The sequence below is a fragment of the Callorhinchus milii genome, unplaced genomic scaffold, assembly GCF_018977255.1.
Source record: "Callorhinchus milii isolate IMCB2004 unplaced genomic scaffold, IMCB_Cmil_1.0 Scaffold3, whole genome shotgun sequence".
Classification (NCBI taxonomy): domain Eukaryota; kingdom Metazoa; phylum Chordata; class Chondrichthyes; order Chimaeriformes; family Callorhinchidae; genus Callorhinchus; species Callorhinchus milii.
In genome coordinates, this window is record NW_024704744.1 from 60,924,773 (window position 1) to 60,949,811 (window position 25,039).

The window sequence follows — 25,039 nt, forward strand, 5'->3', positions numbered from 1 at the left end:
CGTGCCATGGGATCTTTAACGTCCACCTAAACACGACCGACAATGCAACAAATCCCCAGTAATGCATTAGAGCGTCAGCTTAAACTATATGATTCTAAGTCTCCACGTGGAGCTTGAACCCACAACCTTCTGACTCAGTGGCAAGAGTACTACGACTGAGCCAGGCTGACACACAAAGAACATGTTCTTTATTATTTCAAGAAATGTTAAAGAACATTTTGAAAGAGAAACTTTTTAAAATCTAGATTTAATCAAACGGTTTTACCTTTATTTGCAGGATTTTATTTAAGGATCATGACCGAAACTGGGAAGAAATTGAAAATAAAATGCGGGCTGAGAGTGAAGTTCCTATTTTGAAAACGTCAAACAAGGTAGGCAAGACAGTGAATCACAAAAGGTTTTTTGATTTGTTGTTCTATGTGCATGCATCTTATTGCATTTTGCAGAAGGAAATGCTTTGCTTTAGCTGTAAAATTGCTTTTCTGGTGATTATAAAAGCTACAGGTTGTAGTTTTTTATTTCAAATATAGAATATTTTGGATACAATATGTAGTAACAATGTCCTTGCAATAGTTTGACTGAAGCTTATGCAACCATAAGATCATTGCTTGGAGTCTCATAACTTATGCACTTCAGTAAGGTGAATTTATTTGTCTCCAGACAGAAATTAATCCTCTGTAGGGTGAAAGGAGGGCTTAACCTGTTCAGGCTAGAAATTGAGAAATACTATTCACGGTAACACAGCCTGCTTTCAAATCGCATCTTAAAACGTATCTCTTCAAGTTTGCTTTCGACCATCTTTTCCCACCACCACCCTCAGTCCCCTACCTTCCTCCCAGCTCGTGGTCATCTCTTTGTAAAGTACTATGAAATATACTATTGTATATGAGTGTAAGCTGTTGTAATAATCCAATATTTATCTTAATTTGTTTTAAAAATAAACTAGTAGGACAGCATTAAATACTTCAGAACTGTACTTTGGAGAAGTAGATATGTTTGCACAATGAGGGTGGTTATTAATGTTGTTGCTTGCTACTTCTATTTCTGTGATCCCAGTCCCTTTTAATCACATTGTAAAACACTTTGTGTCCCCTCTGCCATTTCTCAAATGAAGATAAGAATCCTCTATCCCACATTTACATTTGTCTTCTTCTCTGATTCTTGTCCAGAAGTGAATTACTTAAATACAGTTTCTCCAATGATGATGTGAGATTTGAATAATTTGCTCTGACTAATGCTCTCCAAAAGCATTGCACTATATGGTTAGTCTTGATAGGTTTGCATTGAGAATTTCAGTGAATGGTTGATTACATTTTTGCTTCTTTTTTTGCCTGATGGTTTCCTGTTCGAGCCTGAGCATTTCAGGTTTCCTGTTCCAGTGTGTGTAAGAAATAAGAATGTTTAGATTCAGATCAAGGCAATTGGGCCCACCAAACCTGTAACTTTGAATTTGCATCTCTACCTTATCTACCTTGCATCATTTGCATTAAGATATAAATCTATTTTTTCAACCTGTAGATTCAATTGGTTTTAATTATTAAATCTAGTATTACAGATGTCCTTTCTACATATTGTTTGCTGTAAAACAGTGGTGGAGATGGAATTAATTCCTGGATTCACTGACCACTATTAGTCAACTCAAGAGGGGAAACTCTTCCCAGGATGCTCCAGCTGCAACTGGAACACACCATTCGCTTGCTCCCTATAGATCTATCACAGCTCTGGGACTCACTGAAATCTTACCAATCAGATCAGATGGCGCTAATGGTAGATGAGGAGAGAGAAGCCTTATTCATTAGGCTCTGCAGAATCTAGAATTTGTGTGATACCTACATTAATATTGGAAGCATTGCTTTTTATTTATTTTCTTTAATGCTTTTAAAAGATATGCAATTAATGTAAGGTATCAATTTTCAATGGATTTATTGTGTGGGGTTTCTCAATCAGGATACCTAATGTTGTGGGGGCCTTGAGCCCAGAAAGTTTGGGAACCTCTGCCTTAAGAGGCCTCCTAATGTTAAGACTAACATTTTCCCTGTCTCCACCTCAAAAAAACATTTTTCTAATTGTACAGTTTAATACTGAAGGATGGGCACATGAATAGAGAGATCATCAGGCAGGCCATGGGAGCACAGTGTATGAAATGTGTGCATGAAAATGGATGAGATGACCGGCCTGGATCAGTTTTGTTTTGGTCAGTTGGGTGTCTGACAGATGCAGAAACCCATCATCATGTTTTAAGAGTATCCAAACCAGACTGAGAGTTTCATGTATGTATGCCATCTTTTCATGGCAATTTTCTTGTATTGGAAATGGAATGCACACTCTCCCTAGAGGGATACATTCTGCTTTCCTAATTCTGGAGTGTATTTGGCGCAGTTTGGTGAAAGCCAGATCAAGTGGACCCCTGAGTGTTTGTTGGGATAATGCTGGAATTTGAACAGTTAAAACAACTGCAATACTTGAATTTCTATAGTGCCCTTCATGGGAGGGTAAGTAACTCGGAGCGCTTAACAGTGGTGGAGTTTAGCGCCAAGCCAGAGAGAGGGGGGAGGTGATCACAGGCATGGTCGAAGAGGAAAGTCTTCTAGTAAGATCTGAAGATGGACAAGGAAGGAGCAAGTCACAGCCCCAGAAAAGTGATCCGCCAATCGACTAACAACTGGGTTCCTACTTACTGCTAAGTAAACAGAGGCGTATGGAATAAGGAAACTTGCCCAACATTTCACACTGCCAGGAATCGAACCCAGGTCCTCTCACTTGTGAGGCGAGTGCTCTAATTACTGAGCTACAGAACTCCACTGGTGGAGGGTGTCAGGAGACTATTCCCTAGATTAAGACCTGGGATAAAGGCAATTAACTGTGATGATTGGCGGGATAAACTTGTGTTACATTCCCTAGAGTTGAGAAAGTTGAGAGGTAATCTAATTGAAGAGTTATTATAATAATAATAATAATAAAAAAAGCACTTCACTTTCAAAATAGATCATGTTAAAATGGGGTTTCCACAAACTATCATGACACGCTTCCAGATTCCTTAATTAATCCCATTTGAAATTGCTACATATTAGACCCATTAGGTGTGCCTGATTTCAATTTCTATTTTTTTCTGAATTAGATAGATAAAATGATATTTATTGTGCCTTTTTTTAATTTTTAAGCAATTTTTCTGACAATGTGCTCCTAAAGCCATGAGTACCATGGGACTACCAAGGTGTACAGGACTGGGTATGTTTGCAAAGGTCTTCCAATCTACAGGGAGTTATGTCATTCGATGAGCTCAAAAATACAGTGCAGAGCAACTAATCTGTATGAAGGAGATGACTCAAAATAAAGCTCCTGATGGTGCAATGGATGGAGTTGTAGCTCACAGTTTACAGACTAGGGACTTGCTGGTTCAAATTGCAATCCTTGCTGATTTTACTCATCTCAGCCAGTGCTGCTTTGGGGACTAAATTGGCCTCAGCCTTTCCAGGGTTTGGGAGGGAAAAAACAGCCAAGGTCCTGCTCCTGAAGCCTCATCATCACCTTCTATTGATTCTGTGGAAGTGTGGCAGCTGGGTGGAGAAAGGTCAAGGTCGACTATTGTTGCCTTCTACGGTCAAGGGACTGCCAAGACACACAAATGAACAATGGCCACTTCGGCAGATACTGGAGGGCAACCCACATCCGTGAAACCATATCCCAGCATGAGGAGGCCAGGGCAGAGAGCCGAGGCTGGGGAGGAAGAAAATTAGAAAACAATTTGACACATCTAAATTGATATTTAAAAAAAGCATTTTGTTTTATTTGGCTCCAAATTGCAGTGAGTGGAGAAATCCTGCCAGATTTGTGCTCAATAGCACAGCTGTGCTATGTCAGAGTTCTTACAGCTGGCATAGTTAGAAAATAGATGACGATTGGGTGATAGGGAGCATTGTAACTCCCATCAATAATGGAACAAAGTCCTGAGTGCTTCTCAACTGCATCCAGCAAACATTGCTCCACCTGCACAAACCATCTCTGGTGAGTTTCCTGTCACTTAGTCTGGCAATCAGAGTCTTGGAAAAAATCACACTTGAACATCAGCCCTCTTCTCAGAGTCTGATCAGACTAATCCATTTGTGCAGATACTTCAAAACTCCTGATGAGATCATGGCATTTCTTTTAGTTCTAAGCAGTGACGTAGCCAGGAATGGAAACTTGGGTGGACCCCAACTTGTGAGGAATGGGCAATGACCAAATGATTTAAAAAAAGTAAAACCCACAATTTTTTTAATTTTAACCAATTAATAAATGAAATGGATTCAGTAAATTAATTACATTGTATAGATAGTGTCCTCTTGTCTCTGCTTGACCTCTCTGCACTGGCTCTTAACTCCCGCTCTGTCTCTCTTTCCGTAATTTTTCGTTTGGCCTTGTGTCTCGTACAACCTCGTGAGATGTAGGACTTATACTTCTCATTCTGCCGCTCTCCCTAGAGCAATGGGAAGAGACGCAGAGCGGAAAGTATAATTCCTACATCTCCATTCTGCCTCAATAGCAGGAAGTATAACTCGTACTGAGGCAGTACAGAGAGTGACCTCCGCACCTCAGGCGTTGGCAGCATCAGCCTCCACGGCTGCACACTCAACCTCACGAAGCCAATCAGGAACCTGGGTGTCTTGTTTGACCCTGAACTGTCCTTTCTCCCCCACATCCATGCCATGACTGGCACTGCCTACCACCACCTCTGCAACATTGCCAGACTCCGCCACTGCCTCACCCCTCAGGCTGCCGAAACCCTCACCCACGTATTTGTCACATCAAGGCTCGATTACGGAAACTATCTCCTCATTGGCCTTCCCAACTCTTCCCTTCACAAGCTGCAGATCATCCAAAACTCTGCAGCTCATGTACTCTCATGCACCAGGCTCCGTGACTCCATCACTCCCACCCTCGCCTGACTCCACTGGCTCCCCATCCCTCAGAGGATCGAGTTCAAGATCCTAATTCTCACTTTCAAGGCCATCCATGGCCTTGCCCCCTCCTATCTCTCTAACCTACTGACTCCCTACCAACCTGCCGCTCCCTCCGTTCAGCGGATTGCGGTCTGCTCCATGTCTCCCACCCGACCCGTCCTACCGTCGGTGTCTGGGCTTTCAGCCTCTCTGCACCTACACTTAGGAACTCCATCCCACGGTCCCTTCGCCTCGCTTCCTCCCTTGCCTCCTTCAAGGCCGGTCTCAAGACCCTTCTTTTCGATCATGCCTTCAATCGCCCTCCCACCTCTCTGCCTTCCCTCACCCCTAACCCACCCCTCCCCCCATGCTCGGGTCCCAACCCCTGACTGTCCAGCACTTTGGGACGTCCTCCCGACATGCAAGGCGCTCTGTAAATGTAATTTTGTTGTTGTTAACGGGAGGAAACCTCCAGCTCGGCCTCTTTTCCCGTCACCTCTGCGCTGCCTCTGGAGACTGATGGGTCAGCCGGGGTGCTAGTTGAGTGCTCCCTGGTTTTAAGCATTAATAATTGCTATAATTATCCGCTAAAAATATTCCTATCTCTAATTAAAATGGAAAATACTTGAGGTAAAGAAAATTAGCTTTAATACCAATTGTGTTAATTGTGATTTGCTACATTGTGCACAAAGATCCTCAATAAAATGTTGTGCTGTAATTTAAAGAATGTATTCAGTACTATAAACTCTTGGATAAGGTGCGTTTAGCATTCCTTTGTAGACCAGAAAATGTGCAATTTATGAAGCGTGCTGGTAACATTAGTCATTTTTTTAAATTCAATACATCTCATCATGACTCATAGAACAATAAGACATCCGTTGTCAGGGTGGGTAAGAAAAATTGAACATTTATGATAAAGTAAAATGGGAAGGAAATCAAATGTAGTAATGGCCAGGGAAGAAAAGTTACTTATGAATCTAGAGTGCAAATGCAGATTGGATTTCACAAGTTCAAACTAATCATTAAGTATTCAGAAAATTACCCTAGCAGTTTGTCATATTTCCTCCTCCATCTAGATGATGTAATGGGAGGAGAGTGGAGTCCGTATTCTGGAAGCGTGAAGCTGAATGAGCCAAAGCTTCTTTATTCGAGCCTTGTGATCTTTTGGTATACTTTAATGTACAATCTATGTGATATGGGAACTTGAATACACCAATGGCTCAGCTCCAACCAAAACTTGTTTTGCAAAGAATTGGAAATGGAAGTGGCTAAGTCTGCAGACGGCTTTTCTAATCGAAGTTTGAAATTACTCCACGCAATAAGATCAGATTTATGCTTGTGAGTTCTTGATTAACATTTATCAACTCAATTCTCTAATTTGATATTCTGCATTCAACACAAGGGGGAAGCTGGAGAGGAGTTAATTTCAAACTCTTACAACATCTCAATATTGCCGTTGAGCTGGAAATCCAGGGCACATAGGAATAGACCATTTGTCTGATCTCTCACTTAGAAATGTTACCCGTGTGAGAGAGAACCTAAAAGAATGAGGGCATTTCAAAGAGGAAAATTGTGTCTTTCTCTTCTTTTCCCATCAATTTTAAGCTAAATATGTAGTTTTAAGGGAATACTAAGTATATAATTTACTCAAGCAGTACAGATGAAATTGCTTGAATAGTTTATGGATATCATTCATCTTAACACTCTTCTAAAACAAATGATCTGATTACTCGTTCTCTACAACTAGCAGGATTTTTTGTATAATATGCAGTATAATTATGTACAGTACTTATACAGAAATTAAAATGTTGCTAATTAAAAGTTGAGCAAATGCTACATTGACTGAGAGGGGCTGTTATTGCATCCCTGCTTGCTTACAACAGCAACATGGTCTTTCAGTATAATGAGGAAAAAATTGTTTCTGATACAGAATGGGGAATGATGCAGTATAAGGAATTTATGATCTTTTTAAATATCAGTGGAGTCTTTAGTCAATTGTATAGTGCAAGCATTGAGTCAAATATGGAAACTCTCTGGACATTGCTTCTTGCAGTCTGTTCTTGGGAGACAGAATAAATCCAGAAATCCTCTTCACGGACCTGCCCTTGCCTAGATCGAATCCTATCTCTCTCACCGCCTCCACTTTGTTGCCTCTAATGGTTTCTCCTCCAACCTCCGCACTGTCATATCTGGCATCTCCCAGGACTCTGTCCTCGGCCCTCTCCTCTTTAATATCTACCCCTTGGTGACATCATCCGCAGACATGGGGTCAACTTGCATATGTATGCGGATGACACCCAACTCTATCTCTCTGCCTCCACCCTCAACTCCAGGACCACTGCTGTCCTGACAGACTGCCTGTCGGACATCAACAACAACAAGATTACATTTGTATAACGCCTTTCACGTCAGGAGGACGCCCCAATGCGCTGGACAGTGTACAGAATTTCAGACTCGAGCTGGGGTCGGGGGAGAGGGGAGGGGAAGGGTGGTGGCCGATGGCATGGTCGAAGAGGAGGGTCTTGAGGTGGGACGTGAAGGAGGCTAAGGAGGGAGCGAGGCGGATTGATTAGGGCATCCAGCCTTGACTATGAAAGCGCCCTGCATGTCGGCCTTCCCAACTCCTCCCTCCACAGGCTGCAGATAATCCATAACTCTGCAATCCGTGTCCTCTCCCGCACCAAACTCCATGACCCCATCTCCCCCATTCTCGCCCACTCCATTGGCTCCCTATCCTTCAGAGGATCCAGTTCAAGATCCTGGTCCTCACATACAAAGCCCTCCATGGCCTCGCCCCACCCTACCTCTGTGACCTCCTAACCCCCTACCAACCCGCCCGTTCCCTCCACTCAGCCGGCTCTGGCCAGCTCCACGCCTCCGACCCACCCGCCCCACCATTCAGCCGCTCTGCCCCCAACCTCTGGAATTCCATCCCCCAATCACTCCACCTCGTCCCCTCCTTAGCCTCCTTCAAGTCCCGCCTCAAGACCCTCCTCTTCGACCATGCCATCAGTCACCCCTCCCCTCCCTTCTCCCTCCCTGACCCCAGCTCGGGTCTGAAATGCTGTACACTGTCCAGCGCCTTGGGGTGTCCTCCCGACGTTTTTAATTAGTTTTATCCTGTGGAAGAACAATTAATGCAAATATTTTGACATCATATCACGGGATTAGAAAGAATTTGTATTTTTAAAGCTCCCTATATTGAAATGTTCCAGAATGCTTCATGAATAATTGCCACCAAATGTAATACCTGAAAACCTTCCTCTTCAACCGTGCTTACGGCCATCTCTCCCCCCCACCCCCACCCTCCCCCGGCTTGGAGTCACTTTTTACTTTTCCAATATTATTCACCTTTGTCACTTCCTCGCCCCAAGGGCTCCTGAGACGCTCACTCAAGTTTTCATCCCATAGAGGCTTGCTTATTCCAATGCTCGTCAGATTCCTCACCTCCTCCCTACACAAGCTGCAGACTATCCAGAACTCTCTCACGGTAGTTTCCAGCAGTCTGTCACCTCAGTCTTGACTTAAAAATCTGAAAATGATTCCTGCAATTTAAAATCTAATTCATTTTAATATAGTCTCACACACATTCTGAGAAGCCCCTCTTATAACTTTTTGAATTAATGTTTCTTATTTTGTATTGAGCTTCATTTTCCTATCATTCCAAAAAAGATGTCACGTTCTGTCTCACAGTTGACATTACCCAGCTATTAGTTTGTGGGGCTTATTAAAATTGCTAATTGATGAATTTACTAGTTTTATAATATAATTGTTCTGTATAAATATATTATAAATTACATATACACTCCATTTGATCATTTTAGGAGATTTCATTGATTCTACAAGAGTTGAAGAGGGTAGAGAAGCAGCTCCAAGGTACGTACGTCACTAACTTGGTTTCTATTTTTCGATTTGGGATCCTTTTAATTCCCTGCTTCTAGAAACTGCTGGTTGTGAACTGGCCTCTGTTTTTACAGGCTTCCTTTGTTCTGCTGTGGCTATGTGCTGACAGGACAACGAGTCCAATCCTGCCTCTCACCGCCTCTGGCATCTTCTTCCACAAGATAATATAAGTTTACTGCTGACAACCTGAAAATTTTAACTTTAGCTTTAATTGAGTAGTTAGTTGGAGAATGTTACCACAAATTATACACAAGGTGTTTTTCGGATCTGAGCCAGATCTCTGTGATTCCGAGTTCATGTGGCTTGGATCTGGCCTCACACTCACCACCAGATCTGGCAGGACCACTGGCTGGACCATGCCAAAACACTGCCTTTCTCTTTCCTTGGACCAACCAAATACTACTCCTATTCCACGATCATTCTCCACCCTCCCAACTACCATCCCCTCCCCATCTCTCCCTCACACTCCGGCCCTTTCCTATCCCTCCCTTCACACCTTCAAACCAGTCTCCCCCTCGTTGCTCACCACCACTATAACCTGCATGAAGCCCACCGCCTGCTCCCTTGACTCCATCCCTACACCCCTCCTAACCTCCCAGCTCCATCTCCTCAGGCTTTTACTCTCAGACCTCGTCAACCTCTCCCTGTCAACTGGCACCGTTCCCACCCCGCCTAAAAACAGCTGTCATCACCCCATCTTNAAAAAAATTCCCTGGACCCATCCCCGCTCACAAATTACTGCCCCACTCTATCCTCCACCACCGCATCTCCTTCGTCAGTTCTGACACAGATGCTGCCTGACCTGCTGAGTGTTCACAGCAACTTCTGTTTTTGTTTTCAGATTTCCAGCATTTGCAGTATTTTGTGTTTTGTCTAGAATTTAAGAGAGGTTTTATTGAAAAGCTCTGATTGAATTATTGTTTATCTGTTTACTGTTCTCTTCCTTCCTTAGCTATCAACGTGATGATTGATCCAGATGGTGCATTAGATTCAGCGTGTGGATTCAAACTAGCAAGCCCCAGTTTGCCTGGACAGGCAAAGCACAAGTCCAGCCCTACTCACCGTTCTCCGATCATAACCCCAAGAGAGCTTGAGCACAAAATGGTACGGCCGTCTCCTGTCTCTTCAGAATTTGACAGTGTTCAGCCATCTCATCCAGAGTACAGCCATCATTATACTCAGCGTAAACCGAATGGAGAGGGCAGAGAGAATTCTGGACACGAATAACACCGTTTTGCAGCATCTTTAAAGTGGCAGGCATAAACCAACTTGGACGAGAGTTCTGACCTTGTTGCCTTTATTGCAAACTGTTTTGCCACGCAATTGGCCTAAAGATGATTTCCTGCGTTCTACGGTACTTTCTCACAACATTATTTTTGCTGTAGTTGTAAGCTTTGTATTCAACAACAAACTATTTGGGAAAAACAAATTGTCTGATGCCTGTAGTGAAATGTGAACCAAATTGGCAGCTTTTCTACCTAGCCTTTGTTAGTTGTCTTCAAAATTGGTTAACAAATTTGCATTATTACTGATACTGGAATAGAAATATTGTGTTAAGCATATAAAGACAATACAAGTGCTAAGAATATCAAACCACAAAGGCATTGATGCCAAGCTGCTCAGCATATCGATCAGTTGAACTCCCATGTTCTGTTGAATCAAAGGATTGCTGTTCATTTGTGTTTAGTATACACATAACAGCATCTGCATAGAATATTACTTATCTGTACAAAATAGAATAACAGTTCAGCAATTATTGTACTATTTGGGGGAGGAGGAATTAGGTGTTATGCTGCGGTCAAAAGTAAGTTTTTGACATTAATGCTAAAAGTACGATTGAATGCAGAATTTTAGCATTATACATGATTGCACTATTAGCAACAACAGGTGAGCTAAGGAATGGGATCATTACATTGGTAACTGATATTTTATTCCCTCTAGCAGATTTGGGGGAGGGGAGAGTGAGTGAACAAGCAGAAAATCTATCTATTGTTGGGCAGCAGCATTATAGACATTGAAGGATCTTGAATACAGTTGTTAGCTCTTCAGAGAGATAAGAGGGATGACTATCCGCTTGTATAACAGTACAGTGGCAGACTCAACTGATGTTTATTCACCGAATAGTCGCCCACATTACAGTGATCTGTTTAAGCATTGCACATAGCTAGTCTGAATTGTCAGTTTGAATTGATGCAGACTAGTTCTTAAAAATTAGTTTGGAGAGAATGTAGTTGGCAAGCACACTGTCTGAAAACACTTCTAAAAATTGTTGTATGAATCCATTCTGATTATTTAAGGCTGAAAGTCACCTCTCAACCTATGTGTAAGGTGCTTGTATAAAATAGGATTGGGGCATTATTAACCCAATGCTGAAGAATGTGCATGTGCCTGCAACATAATTTTTATCTGTCTCACCCCCCACCTCCCGGTAATGAATAATGTGTGACTAAAATTGACAGTCTCACTTAGAGAGGCCTTAAGAATGGGAAATAGGGAGGATTCACAATGGTGCAATGTGGGAATGGCTTTTTCAAGATAGGATTCGGGCATCTTTCCAAGATGATGTGAAAGTACCTTTGCGCTTCTTTATGGCTACATTCTACCATTGGTTCACACTAAGTTGCATTTTCCAGCACTGATATCCAGGTGAGCATAACAAAATTCACAGCCCCTCCCAATCTCAATCCATTTCTTACCTGATACAAATTCACAACTCAAAATTGACTTGATTTCTCACTAATTTACAATCTACACTCCACAATGGTAAGAAATGAAAATGCCAGACTGGTCCGGCACAATGTTCATCTGAGTCGAACACTGATCTTTTTTGGTTTAGGTTGAAGTTCAAGTTGCAGCAAAGGGAGCTGTATCGCACAACAGTACCTTACCTGAAGGTCTGACTAGGTGCCAAAAGTGGAAATATTTATTTCCCAACACTGCCTGATGAGCACAAAAATTCATTGAAAATACAAAATTACTTTTTGATTACCAATAAAAGAACTGATCTTAATCATTGACTCAGTGTTCATCTTAGCTGGCCATGAGCAAATATGAGAGTGCCTGAGACTTAACTATCCCATCCACTTTCCCTTCGCCCCCACCAAGACTTGTAGCTCAGACTACAAATTTAGCAGTGTGATGGAACCTTGCAATCCAGCTATTTGTTGATTTTTCATGCTGTAACTGCTCTGCCCAACCGGTGTCTGCTTTTAAAAAAAAAAACTTGTAAATGCACAGCAATAGGAGGTTGAATGCTTTATAACATAATTTGGGACTAAGCTCAGCCCAAAATTGTGTTTTCATAATATGGATAGCAAACACGTTATGAGTGTGCCTCTGCTGCAGAAGTCACTTTTTGTGGAGATTGTGAGTGCTCCTTTACTGCAGAAGTTACTTTTCATGGGGATAGGCAAATCTCCTTATGTTGCTTTGAAGAATGGACATTTGTGTATACGTAAGCCACATGTGATACTGCCTTGCTTTTGTTACTGAAGAGCCTAAAAACTGTATTCTCTTCAAAAGATGAAGCTTTTATGTAGCATTGCATGGCGTAGTTTCTGGAATGCATTGCTGTTTGACCTGCCATCAGTCTTGCAGAGCTGCAAACCAGATTGTAGAAAAGGTAGGAAAAAAAAGCAATCCCAACAGTCTATGGGTGTCTCGCACTAAGATATCATTTGGAACAAGTGGAAAATGCAAAGGTCTTTTTTTGGTTTAAAAAGTACCTTTTATATATAATTCCTTTGTAGAGATTAACCTTATTCAAATATTGCTATTAAAAAAATCCCAGCCATTTGTAAATGGGCAACTGTTTGCCAAATTGATTGTCATTGGCCTTGTATCCTAGGAAGATTATCCTTTCAAGGAATATTTCATCCTTCCTCCATTAGATTTGGCACAGATCTAGATTCTCCTCCTTCACTAACATTCTAACTCAAAAGATCATGCCTAACATTGTTGGAACAACCAAGCAATAATCAAAAATGCGTGTGCATTATTTCTGGAGAAATTTTGCATTGACATCATTTTCATCCTTTTTTGTGTCCCATTACAGCACCATTATCTTGAGGCACCTGTGCTAATGTGAATGTGTACATATATTTGCCAATGTTCTTTAGATCTTGTAGTCCGCTGACTAACTTTTGTTGTAATATTGACAAGGGTGTACTAGGTAATATACAATCTGGTGGAAATTCAATGATGTAATACACTGTGCAATATATAGCCAATGCCAGCCTGTCAAGTAACTAGTAAATGATATTAGGCTAGTAAATACTAGAGGTCCTTCTGGTCTAATTTTACACAATAATTGGAAAAGCTGCCTTGTCAATATTACCTAGTTTGAATTTTTTTATCCCTTTTAAACCTTTGAAAAGGGAAATGAGCCTACCAAAAGTTGCCTCTAATTTTCCTCTTTGTTTTGTAGCAATTCCAGTAGCAAAAGCACAGGGCTGCCCCATAGATGGAAAAGTAATGAGATGGTGTATTACAAACCTTCACTAGTAAAGACCAATGTAATGAATTTCCCATGTTCTGGACATACTAGCTAAGCATTTCAAATTCTTGTATTGATTTACATGTTTATATATTTGTGTTGTAATCTGTAATACTGGTTTTGTTTGCATTTACAAGATTTTTGCCTGATTTTGTACGAACATTATTGGCTCTATTTATTTTTTGGTTATATATGTTCATTTGTATTTTTGCGTTTACAGTGTTTCAAATAAAGGTTTTTTTTCCAGATCTTGTTGCCACAGACAATGCTTTTTACTGAACTAAATCACTGAGTGTTATAAGTGGCGGTGTGCACTGGAGCCCCAATGTGATTCAATTTGGCAGAGGGTGCTGATTAATTTTTTTTCTATTCTTTGCGTCTTGAATTCCTAATCTTATTTGAACAGATGGAAAGAAAATCAGGTGCACCAACAGGCACTTCTATACTTAATAGCTAGATTATGAAAGGCTTGGGCAGAGTCCAGGATGCAGGTTTCCCATTTCCCCTCATGTTGTAGGATTTGGGGATGGGAAATAAAAGTAAGCATTCACTCTTTCCTCGCTTTCCCCACCTCTCCCCCCACAAAAAAATGAAATTTACTATCAAAACACATTACTTTCCAATCACTTCATCTGATTAAAAACATTCATCCATTAACATACAGATTTTTGGTGCTAAATTCAAATGAAGGAGGTGCTTTAACAATCATTTTAAGAATAGATTTGAGTAAAATCATTCTTTATTTCTATTTGTAAATGTGGACTATTCATTCTAGCAGTCATTGGTACAACTTTCTGCATGTAAATATCCACATTTGAAGTGAGTGTTAGATACTTTGCACCAATAATGGTTGAGTTTCAGAAACAAAATCCTAATGTTCTTTAGATCTTGTTAAAGCTAACAGCTCAGAATAAATAGTATGATAGTCATAATGATCAATAGTCTGGTTAATTGTTTGTCTAAATTAAAGGATCATTTAATTCAGTTGAAATGACAATTGAGAAGATTTATAAATTGAAAAGTTGGTTTCATACTGGAGGATGGGAGAGGTAGAAGATGATGACTAGCATTTGTGGAAAAAGTGAGAATTCTTCAAGCAGGTATACAGTGTGACAGTGGAAGAAGTATGCGACTACCAACCATCCTCTGGAGGAGGGGGAAGGTAAGCGGGGCTCCTGTCGTAAGGTAAATGAATGAGATATTTAATGAAAAGGTTGCAAAGGTAAATAATCTTATTTGGTGGAGGTAGTGTTGATCTCCAGATGTTTTTAATGTATTTGGAAAAGTTTTTTTGGTCAGTTGGGTGTCTGATGTGTGGAAAATTATGGATGTGTTTATGAGGATCCAAAGTAAACATAGTTCCAAACCTGTATGCCACCTACAGGTGGAAATGTTCCTGTGTCTGAAAAGGACTACTTAACTCTACTTATCTAATTCCAGAGAGGTTAGAAGTAGGTTGCAGAACTACCCAGCTCAGAGACCAGACCACCTATCAACCCAGGCAAGTCCACAGTACTCCTAAGAAAAGAGTATCATCTGGCAAAACATTCACTATTCCAAGTCAATTGGGAGAATAACCCCAGTGGGAGTATTTATGTTTGCGGAATCACTGATATCATTCGCTTTGGAGTAACCAAAGTAGGTTGTCTGCTGTAGGAATGAGCTATTATGTATTCAAGATATATGAGCTCTCCAAATCCACTACAATTGAACAAATTGCAACACAGGGTATGTGTGTGTCTATTTAGGTGCCCACTTTAACAGCAACTGGCACTCTAATACTTTGTAATGGTGAATAGGCCTGGTTAATTAAATAACAGTAGTTTGGCTCCCATTTGCTGTAAATGTAATGAATTTAGATAATGCACAATCAACCCAATGTTTGAAATAACTCCATCTACAACAAGGAGTACAAATCAGAGCACAGGCCAAATCTCAGAGAAGGGAAGATGAAGATAATGTAGATTTAATTGCTTTATAGAATGGTGAGTCTGGAACGGACTATTAAGAGAAATAATGGAAATGGATCAAATCACAACAATTTTATAGCATACACAGCATCTTTCACATCAACAGGACGTCTCAAAGTGCTTCACAGAGCTGACTGGGAGTCCAAGCTGGGGATAGGGGAGCCGAGGAAGGTGTGTTGCCTGTGGGGCGGGGGGGCGACGGGGCGAGGTGACCAAAAGCAAAAGGGCTTGAGGCAGACTTTAAAAGTGGGGAGGAAAGCGTGTACAGAAGAGGGCCTCCGGTATGAAGTTTCAGACCAGGGGCAGAATGACTGAAAGCTCGCCTGCTGATGGTGGGGGACATGAAGGAAGCCAGCATTCACTGAGCAGAGTCCGTAGCCAGAGTGCTTGAGGTGCAGGAAGTTGCAAAGCCATGGGGTAAAGCCATGGAGTGCAAGGTAGAGGATCTTGAATTCAATCCTCTGGGACATGGGGAGCTAGTGAACATGAGCGAGCGTGGGGGTAATGGGCTCACAATGCCTGGTGCAGAACAGCATATGAACTGCAAATTTCAGGATGGTCTGCAACTTGCAAAGGGAGACTGGCAAAGATGGATTTGGATAGCTATTTGGTGAAGAAATCCCATAATGCGTGTGAGAGATACAGTATTGTACGATTTATTTTACATTGAGGCCAAGCAATGGGTTGCAGACATATTTTCCAATCCAGTACATCCCCATGACATTATTTTGAGGATATCTGGAAGATGAAAGAACTTGTATTCACAACATATGATTCATTCTGACATATTTGCCAGTCTTCAAAGCAGAAAATGTCAATTAATAAAACTTTGAATTTCAGAATTGGTTTGCTCACAGACCTTAAAGTTGGCGGCTCAGTGATGCAACTGTCAGCCTTTGAAAACCAATGTTGTACCTTATCAGAGTGTTGAACTAAAATGAACTTGCACAAGTATTCTCTGTTATAAATCAGGCTTTCACATTGGGGTTGAAATGTGATTGCTGCCTCAGTGTTAGGAAAAGTAACAAATTCTTTAGGGGTTTGATCACTGACTAGCAGAAATGAAATAACTCTTGAGGTCTGGAAGGTTTAAACTTTTAAATCTTACCTATTTGCTTTTCTTAACCTTACCTTTATTTACAACAACAATAAGATTCCATTTACAGAGCGCCTTTCACGTCGGGAGGACGTCCCAAGGCGCTGTACAGTTGGGTCAGGACCCGAGCAAGGGGGAAATGGTCAGGGTGAGGGGAGGGAAGGGAGGGAGCGAGGAGGGGGTAGAGAGTCGAGAGGGGAGCTGAAGGCACGGTCAAAGAGAAAGGTCCTCTGGAACTTGAAAAAAATTAAATTCAATAAAATATTGAAAAATATATTGACCCCCTCAAACATTTTAAAGTTTCTACTGTTCTTTACAAAAGATGTTAGCCTAGCTTTGTTGGTAGCACTCTCACTTCTGAGTCTGAAGATTTTGGGAAGATTTTGGATTGAAGTTCCATGTCGGAACGTTGAGTTTATTGTCTAATCTGACACTCCAGTGAATTGCTCGGGAATACAGCATTGCCAGAAGTGCTATCCTTCGCATGAGATGTCAAATGACAAGGTCTCAAGTCTGTCCATTCAGGTGGACATTAAAGATCCCATAAGAATAATAATAATCCTTGTACTTGATATAGCACCTTATCACGTCATCAAAACATCTCAACATGCTTCACAGGATATATTGTAAGGTGGATCTCACTGTGTATTTTGTGGGTGAAACTCGGCAGCCATGGTTCAAAGTTTTTGTTTTTGAAAAGAGAAGGGAGTTTCTCTTGGTAAAGTGACCTAACAATCCCAGTCATTCATTTCATGTCTCTTTGTGGGACATTGCTGTGTTTGCAGAAAATATAGTCTCTACAAAATACGGACTCTACGCCCTACAGTACATCCTTCATTTGGAGATGTTTTGACAATGTGGTAAAGCGCTATATGACAATATAGCAGTCGCCCAAAACTGCATTGGACTGTGAGTTCAAACATCTAGTGCGGGGCTTGAACTCACAACTTTCTGACTCGGAGGCAAAAGTGCTTACCAACTGATACCCATATTAAACATCTTGTCCTTGGAGAGATTATTAATGTTATGACCTTTTGATAAAATATTGTTTGAATCTTTTCAAGAGTTCTATTTGTTTGATGTTCATTTCAACGATAAACTTTATCAGGAACTCAGTCTTTGGAAATGTTTATAGTATTCCGAACCAAGGATCCGATAACGCAGACATCATTGCTGTATAATTCCACGAGATTATGTGTGGTTACTTTTTACGAAGTAGTTTGTGTGAAATTGGAACAACTATTTTATTCTGGTATCTTATGTCCACTACCAACGAGAGAGTCTTTAAAAATATAACAGTTGTTAAGAAATCCCATTGTAATGGCGTGTTATTTCATTTGGATTTACTGTGAGTGATTTGCGATGACAGTAAGTAAACGTAAACCCTGAAATATGATCTCTTATAACAATCCACAGAATGTCACCAATCATGTTTGACCCTCAACTGTCCTTTCTATCCCACATCTGTATAATGACCCGCTCTGCCTTCCCCCACCTCTGCAACATCACCCAGCTCCGCCACTGCCTCTGCCCTCAGGCTGCCGAAATCCTCATCCACACATTTATTACATCTAGACTCGACTATGGCAACTCCCTCCTTATCGCCCTTCCCAACTCTTCCCTTCACAAGCTGCAGATCATCCAGAACTCTGCAGCTCATGTACTCTCCCACACCAGACTCTGTGCCCTACTACCCCCACCCTCGGCCAGCTCCATTGGATAGAATTCAAAATCCTTGTCCTCGCCTTCAAAGCCCTCCACGGCCTTGCTCCTTCCCACCTCTGTGACCTGCTAACGCCATATCAGCTTGTCAACTCAACAGGTTCTGGCCTGCTCCACATTCCCCCACCCGGCCTGCCCCAATATCGGCGGTTGGACCTTCAGCCTTTCTGCCTCCACCCTTTGGAACTCCAACCCACAGTCCCATCATCTTACTCCCTCCCTCCTTCAAGGACCCTCCTCTTCGACTGCACCTTCGGCTACCCTCCTCCCCCAAATCTCCCAGCCCTCCACCCCTCCTGATCCGAACCCCTCTCGGGTCCAAATCCCTGACTGTCCAATGCCTTGGGATGTTCTTCCAACGTTCGCTTTACAAATGTAATTTGTTGTGGGGAGATTTATTAGAAGTGTTCAAAATTATGAGGGGTTTTGATAGAGTAAATAAGGAGAAACTTTTTGCAACCTGATGTGGGATTTGAACCTTCTGATTTGAAGGCAAGAGTCCTGCAAACTGATCTGGACAGACAACTTTTACATGGTAGGACGAAATGTTGAATATTATTGTTCAGGTATTCGTATTGGAGCAAAACTCCAATGCTATGAGACTGCTGTTTTATTTTATCCTCTATTACCCGGAGATTCTGGCATGGACTTGCTGTTTTGAGTCACGTTTGCAGCATTTTAGTGCAACTTCATGGGATTTTACAGTGAAGCTTAACTTGACAGGTGTCTTGTAAAGCAGCACTCAAACAGCTGCTCCAGTGCTGGGGGCAAGAATCAGGGCTGCTAAATCCAGGGATTCCAGGATGGTGGCATGCAATTTCAGATAGAACCACTGTGCCAAAGTCTGAGATATGGTTCAGGATTCACACTCATAGTCGCTCTTTGCTGTCTTTACTGTATAAACAATGTTTACCACAGTTCATTTAATTTTGCAATATTCACATTTGGAAATCTTTGTAGGAAATGAATTGGGCCACGAAAAACAAATAAATCTAAAGTTGCCTATCCTTAGATAATTTGACTTAAGTGGGACCCAGCTCAATGGTAGCACTCTCACCTCTGAGTCAGAAGGTTGTGGCTTCAAATCCCATGTCTTGGAATCACATAGTCTAAGATGACACTCTGATGCAGTGCTGGAGAGGGAGGGATTGCATTGTTGGAGGTGCTGTCCTTCACGTGAGATGTTAAACCGAGGTCCTGACTGCCTGTTGAGGTGGATGTTAAAGATTCCACGGCACTATTTGAAAAAAGAAAAGAGTTTCTCATGCTGTCCTGGCCAACAATCCCCCAAATAAAAATTGGTCACTCATTCCATGGGTGCCTGCGGGACACTGCTATGTGCAATTGTGCACTCACAACATACACAGTCACTCCATTTCACAGTAATTGCTGTGAAGCACTTTGTGATGCAATAATTCCTCAGCGTTGGAGACGAACTACATTTTCAAATTCAAAATTTTAAATTCAAAAATAGTTTAGATATTAGGGGGTTTCGTCTATATTGTAATAAACTTGTAAAAAATATGCAAATTCATATAAATCGCGCCCTTTTTAAAATGTAGTTTTGCAATGGATCCCAACTTCATGCAGATCTATTTTTATTTGCACTGAATTCATCTCAAAAAGTTAATGTGCTTGGAGATTTCACTGAATATCTTTTTTTGCTCCAAGTAAACAAACCCCAGCACATTTACACTCGCTTAAATATTTTATTTTAAATATTTTAGGGGAAGAAAAGGCTTGTATATAAATTTATGAATGGAAATGAAAGTACACATCAATAAAAGTAATGTCAGTTTGTCAGGTCAACTTCTTTGTGAGATGTTTGCATAATTTCCTGCTGCTTTGTTTATCACCTAATTGTTAGTTGTTGGCAATTCTGAATAAATCACAGCCCTAAATCACTTTGCTACTTCACTAAAATATTCAAGATCACTAACACTGTGTATACATATCTGTTCTCCTCACTACGATGGATGTATATACTTTGGGTGTGGATAGGATTAGGCGTCTCTGTGAGCCTTCACGATTAGCCTGCCAACAGTATCTGTCTTAAGCTCATCTCTGAAACTGAAAGAGAGGAGTGGGGAAGAATTAACAGAAAAACATACAAAAATGGCAATAGCTTTCAAAAAAATATGGTTACTCAATCCACCGCTGTGTGCAGTTGGCTGCCAAATTTCGCCCACAAAATACAGTCAAAATATTTTCTTTGAAGTGCTTTGAAACGTCTCAACTATGTGATATGGCGCTTTATCAAATGCAAGGATTATTATTAATAGGTATGGACCAAATGAGATGCTACTTTAAATTCAATTACTTAATACTTCAGTTCATTCATTGGTGAACAATGTGCTGAAATATTCACTACTGAAACCTTAAGGGCAAAAGAAAATAGTAGGCTGAAATGATTTTTAAAACAGCCTACAGCATAAGATTTCTGACAGAATAGGTATCCCGACTTCAGAGTTTTAGACAGAAAGGATGAAAGTGTCTTCTTGGTAACAGCTGAGGTTAGACTCTAATTACTCCCAGTTCAGTTCCTACAGCACATCAACCCTCAGGACAAGGTACCCCACAATCACAGCACTAATTGGATCTCGTTCTGTAACTCACCTTACAATTAAACAGGATGCAAGGACAGACTGATAGAAGTGGATCTGACGTTATGGTGTCAAAGGGAGGGCTCTTTAGTACTTTGGGTTGCCGTGTATTGAGAAACCGTATAATTGCTGTAGGAATCGTGAGAGTTATTTACCATCTTTCTACAATAATAAGCTTAGGACTGTCCTGACGCCTCAGGTTAGGGAGAGAAAAAATAACTTCTACTCATAACTATTTCAAGATCCCTGGTGGAAAATGTGCAAGTGTGCAAATCGAGTGAGGATAGGGTGGGCTTGGCTGTGTAACCCCCACAGTCAAAATTACAGGCAACGCTCAGTATTAAGGCCTGAATAATTGACCACTTGGGAAAGATACCAAAGGACGATAAGAGGATGTAGAAGTTTACTTCAATCAGGTGTCAGTGTTTGAGCTGGGGAGGGCAAGGGGGATAAGCAAATGTACTGTTCAATGAATTATTACTTAACTTAGGTCTCATATGAAGTTTTTTGTCCAATTGATTGGATTGTAGATTTTAAAATGTAGATATTCAGTTTTTTTCCCTATCCTCCCAAGGACATTTGGCTCATTTTTTTCTTCTACTAGAATGGTAGAGTATAATAATAGAATAGCAGCAAATTGTTACGATCTGGAATGCACATCCTGAAAGGGTGTGGAAGCAGATTCAATAACTTTCAAAGAGAAACTGGATATTTGCTTGAATCAAAAAAAAATGCAAGCCTCTGGGGAAGAGCAGGGAGTGAGACTAATTGGATAGCTCTTTCGAAAAGCCAGAACATGCACAATGGGCTGAATGGAGTGAAGTGTCAGCTTAGATTTTGTGATTCCACGTCCCGATATGGGGCTTGAACATACAACCTTCTGATTCAGAGGCGAGAGTGTTATCACTGAGCCAGGCTGACACACAAATTCTTAGATACTCATTTGATCTCCAGTTTCCCACACTGAATTAGATTGATCATTTTGCATTCATAGTAAAATTAATTACCTGACATGATTGAGAAACTGATAGTAGCTGTTTGTCATCTGATACATGTCAGTGCAATTTAATGCAACAAGAAGCCATAAATAAGTTCACAGTTAATAGATATCCATTAGCAGAAGCAGAAAATGAGAAGGATTTGGGGTTGTTGTTATTAATCATTCACTGAACATTTTCAGTTTATACAGAGCAGTCAATAAGGTTAATCAGAGCTAGATTGCATCTTGAGTATATTGGATTACTCGTTAAAATGCTGGTTGATGGACAACCAAATGGGATCCCAAACTCAGGTCTCAGTTTTGATTGTTAAATCGGTGTCTGAGAGGAGTTACAGAAAATCCATGATGGCATTTCTGAGATTTGCTATTTACCAATCATTTTGTAAAACGGGTGTGCATTGTTCGCCTTTCTGTAACAGCCTGATATAATAAATCATCTGTTCGAATGCTATCACTTTAATTGAAGCAGTGTCGATTCCTATACACACATACAGTGTTATTACATGATTCCATAAAAGGATATTCAGTATTAGGAAGGCAGGGGTGGACAAGGTGATCCAGCCTGATCAAGAAGCAGGTGGGTAGCTCAGGCTTAACGTATGGGCAATAGACAATGTGGTGGAAAAGAATAAAGGGTTGACAGCAAGTACAACAATAATCCAATTATAAAGTGAAGCTAAACGCACAATATTGCAGATGCTGAAAACCTGAAAACAAAAACAGAAGTCACTGGGAACACTCAGCAGGTCAGGCAGCATCTGTGTCAGAACTGACGAAGGCTCGTGGACCTGAAACGTCGACTCACTTTCCTTTCTTCATAGATGCTGCCTGACCCGCTGAGTGTTCCCAGCGACTTCTATAAAGTGAAGCTTTTCTTCCACCCATTCGTGATACTTAATATATGGGCTTCACTTTGTTTGGTTGTAGCTGACTTCTTGTGGAGCAGTGTGATATACGTGGGAATCCCTGTAGGAGTTTATATTCAGAGGTGCATTTAGAGGTTTATATTTTGAGGTCCAGGATCAAGCCTTAGCCTATTTTAGCCTAATTTGTAAGATTGTGCAGAACTGTGGAAAATTCTTAAATTCTGTCTTAATTTGAAAAATCGTTTTTCTACAGTTCTTAAAAAGAAACCAGATTCCAATTTATAACCTAACTGAAGAATTTTGCACAATCGTACAATTTAAGACAAAATGGCTTACAGGTTGAGGCAAGGTGAAATCTTGGCTGTCCGGTGAATTAGTGAACCCAAGCATTTTACAGCCTGTGCTTATGAACTTTATTGGAAGAATATTTTTTGTAGGAATCCAGGCATCTTGGAGAGGGTGACTCATTTTTTTCATAAGTCAGTGATGTGGAAGTTAGGTTTAAGGTGTACTAAAATGCATTCATTCTCCGTGCCATAAAAGGCATTACAGGTCTTTCCTGCCTCTGGGTAGAGGTAAATATATAACCTCTTCAAGAATAGTTTGTTCTGCTAAACATCTGATACAAGTGAAAATTTATCTTAAATTACTAAATTGACAAAAACAGCATCTCTGATGGAGTTTGGAAGGTAGAGGGACTGGTTTGTAAATGGCAGCACAATGCAAACATAACATATTGAGAAGAGTGCTGTGTGGAAGCTGATTTGGCAAAATAAGAAATCTGTCACTTATTAATAATTCAACAGTAGCTGCAGTCTCAGTGCTGTAAGGTGTGTACTGATGTATTCTGTTATCTGCCACTGTCCCCAGTGGCTAAGGCTGTCTGTGACTCGTCACCTCAATGCGTGGCACATTCCAACCTCCCGATCCTCCATCAATAACAGAATAAATCAGTCACTTTACTGCTGCCAAACAATATTTCAGATCCTTATCATCATCATCTGTGTGATATATATAATAATATTAATCCTTGCATTTGATATAGCGCTTTTCACGTCGGGAGGACGTCCCAAAGCGCTTCACAGAACACACTGTAAAGTGAATTGACTGTATATTTGTGGGCGAACGCGGCAGCCAGTTGTGCACAGCAATGTCCCACAAACAGTCGTAGATTGAAAATGACCAATTTATTATTGTTTTTGGTTTTGGAGGGATTATTATTAGGAGTGTGGAGTAAGGAAACTTGCCCAAGGTTTCGCCCTCTGCCTGGAATTGAACTCAGGTCTCTCGTTTGCAAAGCGAGTGCTCTAACCACTGAGCTACAGGACTCCACTATGTAATCATTAAACCTGCTCTTTCTAGAAACCTGCCATCTGAATAACAACAACAACAAAATTGCATTTGTAAAGCACCTTTCATGTCGGGAGGATGTCCCAAGGGTGGAGGGCAGGGGGGGGAAGCAGGGTGATCAAAAGCACAGTTGAAGAGGAGAGTCTTGAAATAGGTCTTGATGGAGGAAAAGGAGGGGGCGAGGTGGAGTGACTGTAAGATAGAGTTCCAGAGGGTGGGGCACAGTGGCCGAAGGCCCGCCCGCCAATGGTGGGGTGGGTGAGGCGGGGGACGTGAAGCAGGCCGGAGCCCACTGAGTGGAGGGAGCGGGCAGGTTGGTAGGGGTTGGGAGGTCACAGACGTAGGGGGGAGTGAGGTCATGGAGGGCTTTGAAGGTGAGAACCACGATCTTGAACTGTATCCTCTGTGTGATGGGAAGCCAGTGGAGTCAGGTGAGGATGGGGTGATAGGTTCACAGAGCCTGGTGTGGGAGAGGACACGGGCTGCAGAGTTCTGGATGATCTGCGGAGCCGGGCAATGTTGTGGAGGTGGGGGAAGGCAGAGCAGGTCATGGTACGGATGTTGGGTAGAAAGGATAGTTGAGCGTCATACAAGACCCCAAGGTTCTGGACTGGCTTAGTAAGGTGGAGTGTGCATCCTTGGATGGTAATGCTGTCAACACCTGATGTATGAAGGCGCTGATGGGAGCCAAACAGGAGAGCCTCAGTCTTGTTGACGTTCAACTAAAAAAAGGGCTTGATGTCTGACAGACATTCTATCAGGACAGCAGTGGTCCTGAAGTCAAGGGTGGAGGCAGAGAGGTAGAGTTGGTGTCATCCGCATACATGTGGAAGTTGACCCCATGTTTGCAAATGATGTCACCAAGAGGGAAGGTATGCAGGAAAGGATGGGTAAGGGCCGAGGTGTTAGGGGGAGATGTGGAAGGGGTAGTAGACAGAAGGACAGAGGCAGCTGAGTGGATCCCCTCGACTTTGGTTTTGAGGAAGTCCAGAATTGCCTCCAGTTGGCATTGGAGGTGAGGATGGACGAGAGGTGACAGGGTGGGTGGAGGCGGCGGTTGGTGATGGAGAAGAGGAGCCTGGCATATTCCCCCTGGAATATGAACCTCATCCCAA

General features: G+C 41.6%; 1 protein-coding gene across 1 annotated transcript in view; it reads left to right on the forward strand.

Annotated features, from left to right (window-relative positions):
• Positions 1–13,556, forward strand: part of cep170aa (centrosomal protein 170Aa) — a 90,506-nt gene extending 76,950 nt beyond the window's left edge. Inside the window, 3 exon segments of the mRNA XM_042333017.1 lie at positions 278–371; positions 8,744–8,795; positions 9,775–13,556. Coding sequence (XP_042188951.1) covers positions 278–371; positions 8,744–8,795; positions 9,775–10,049 — 421 coding nt within the window. The 3' untranslated portion in view covers positions 10,050–13,556.
• The last annotated feature ends 11,483 nt before the right edge of the window (positions 13,557–25,039 follow it).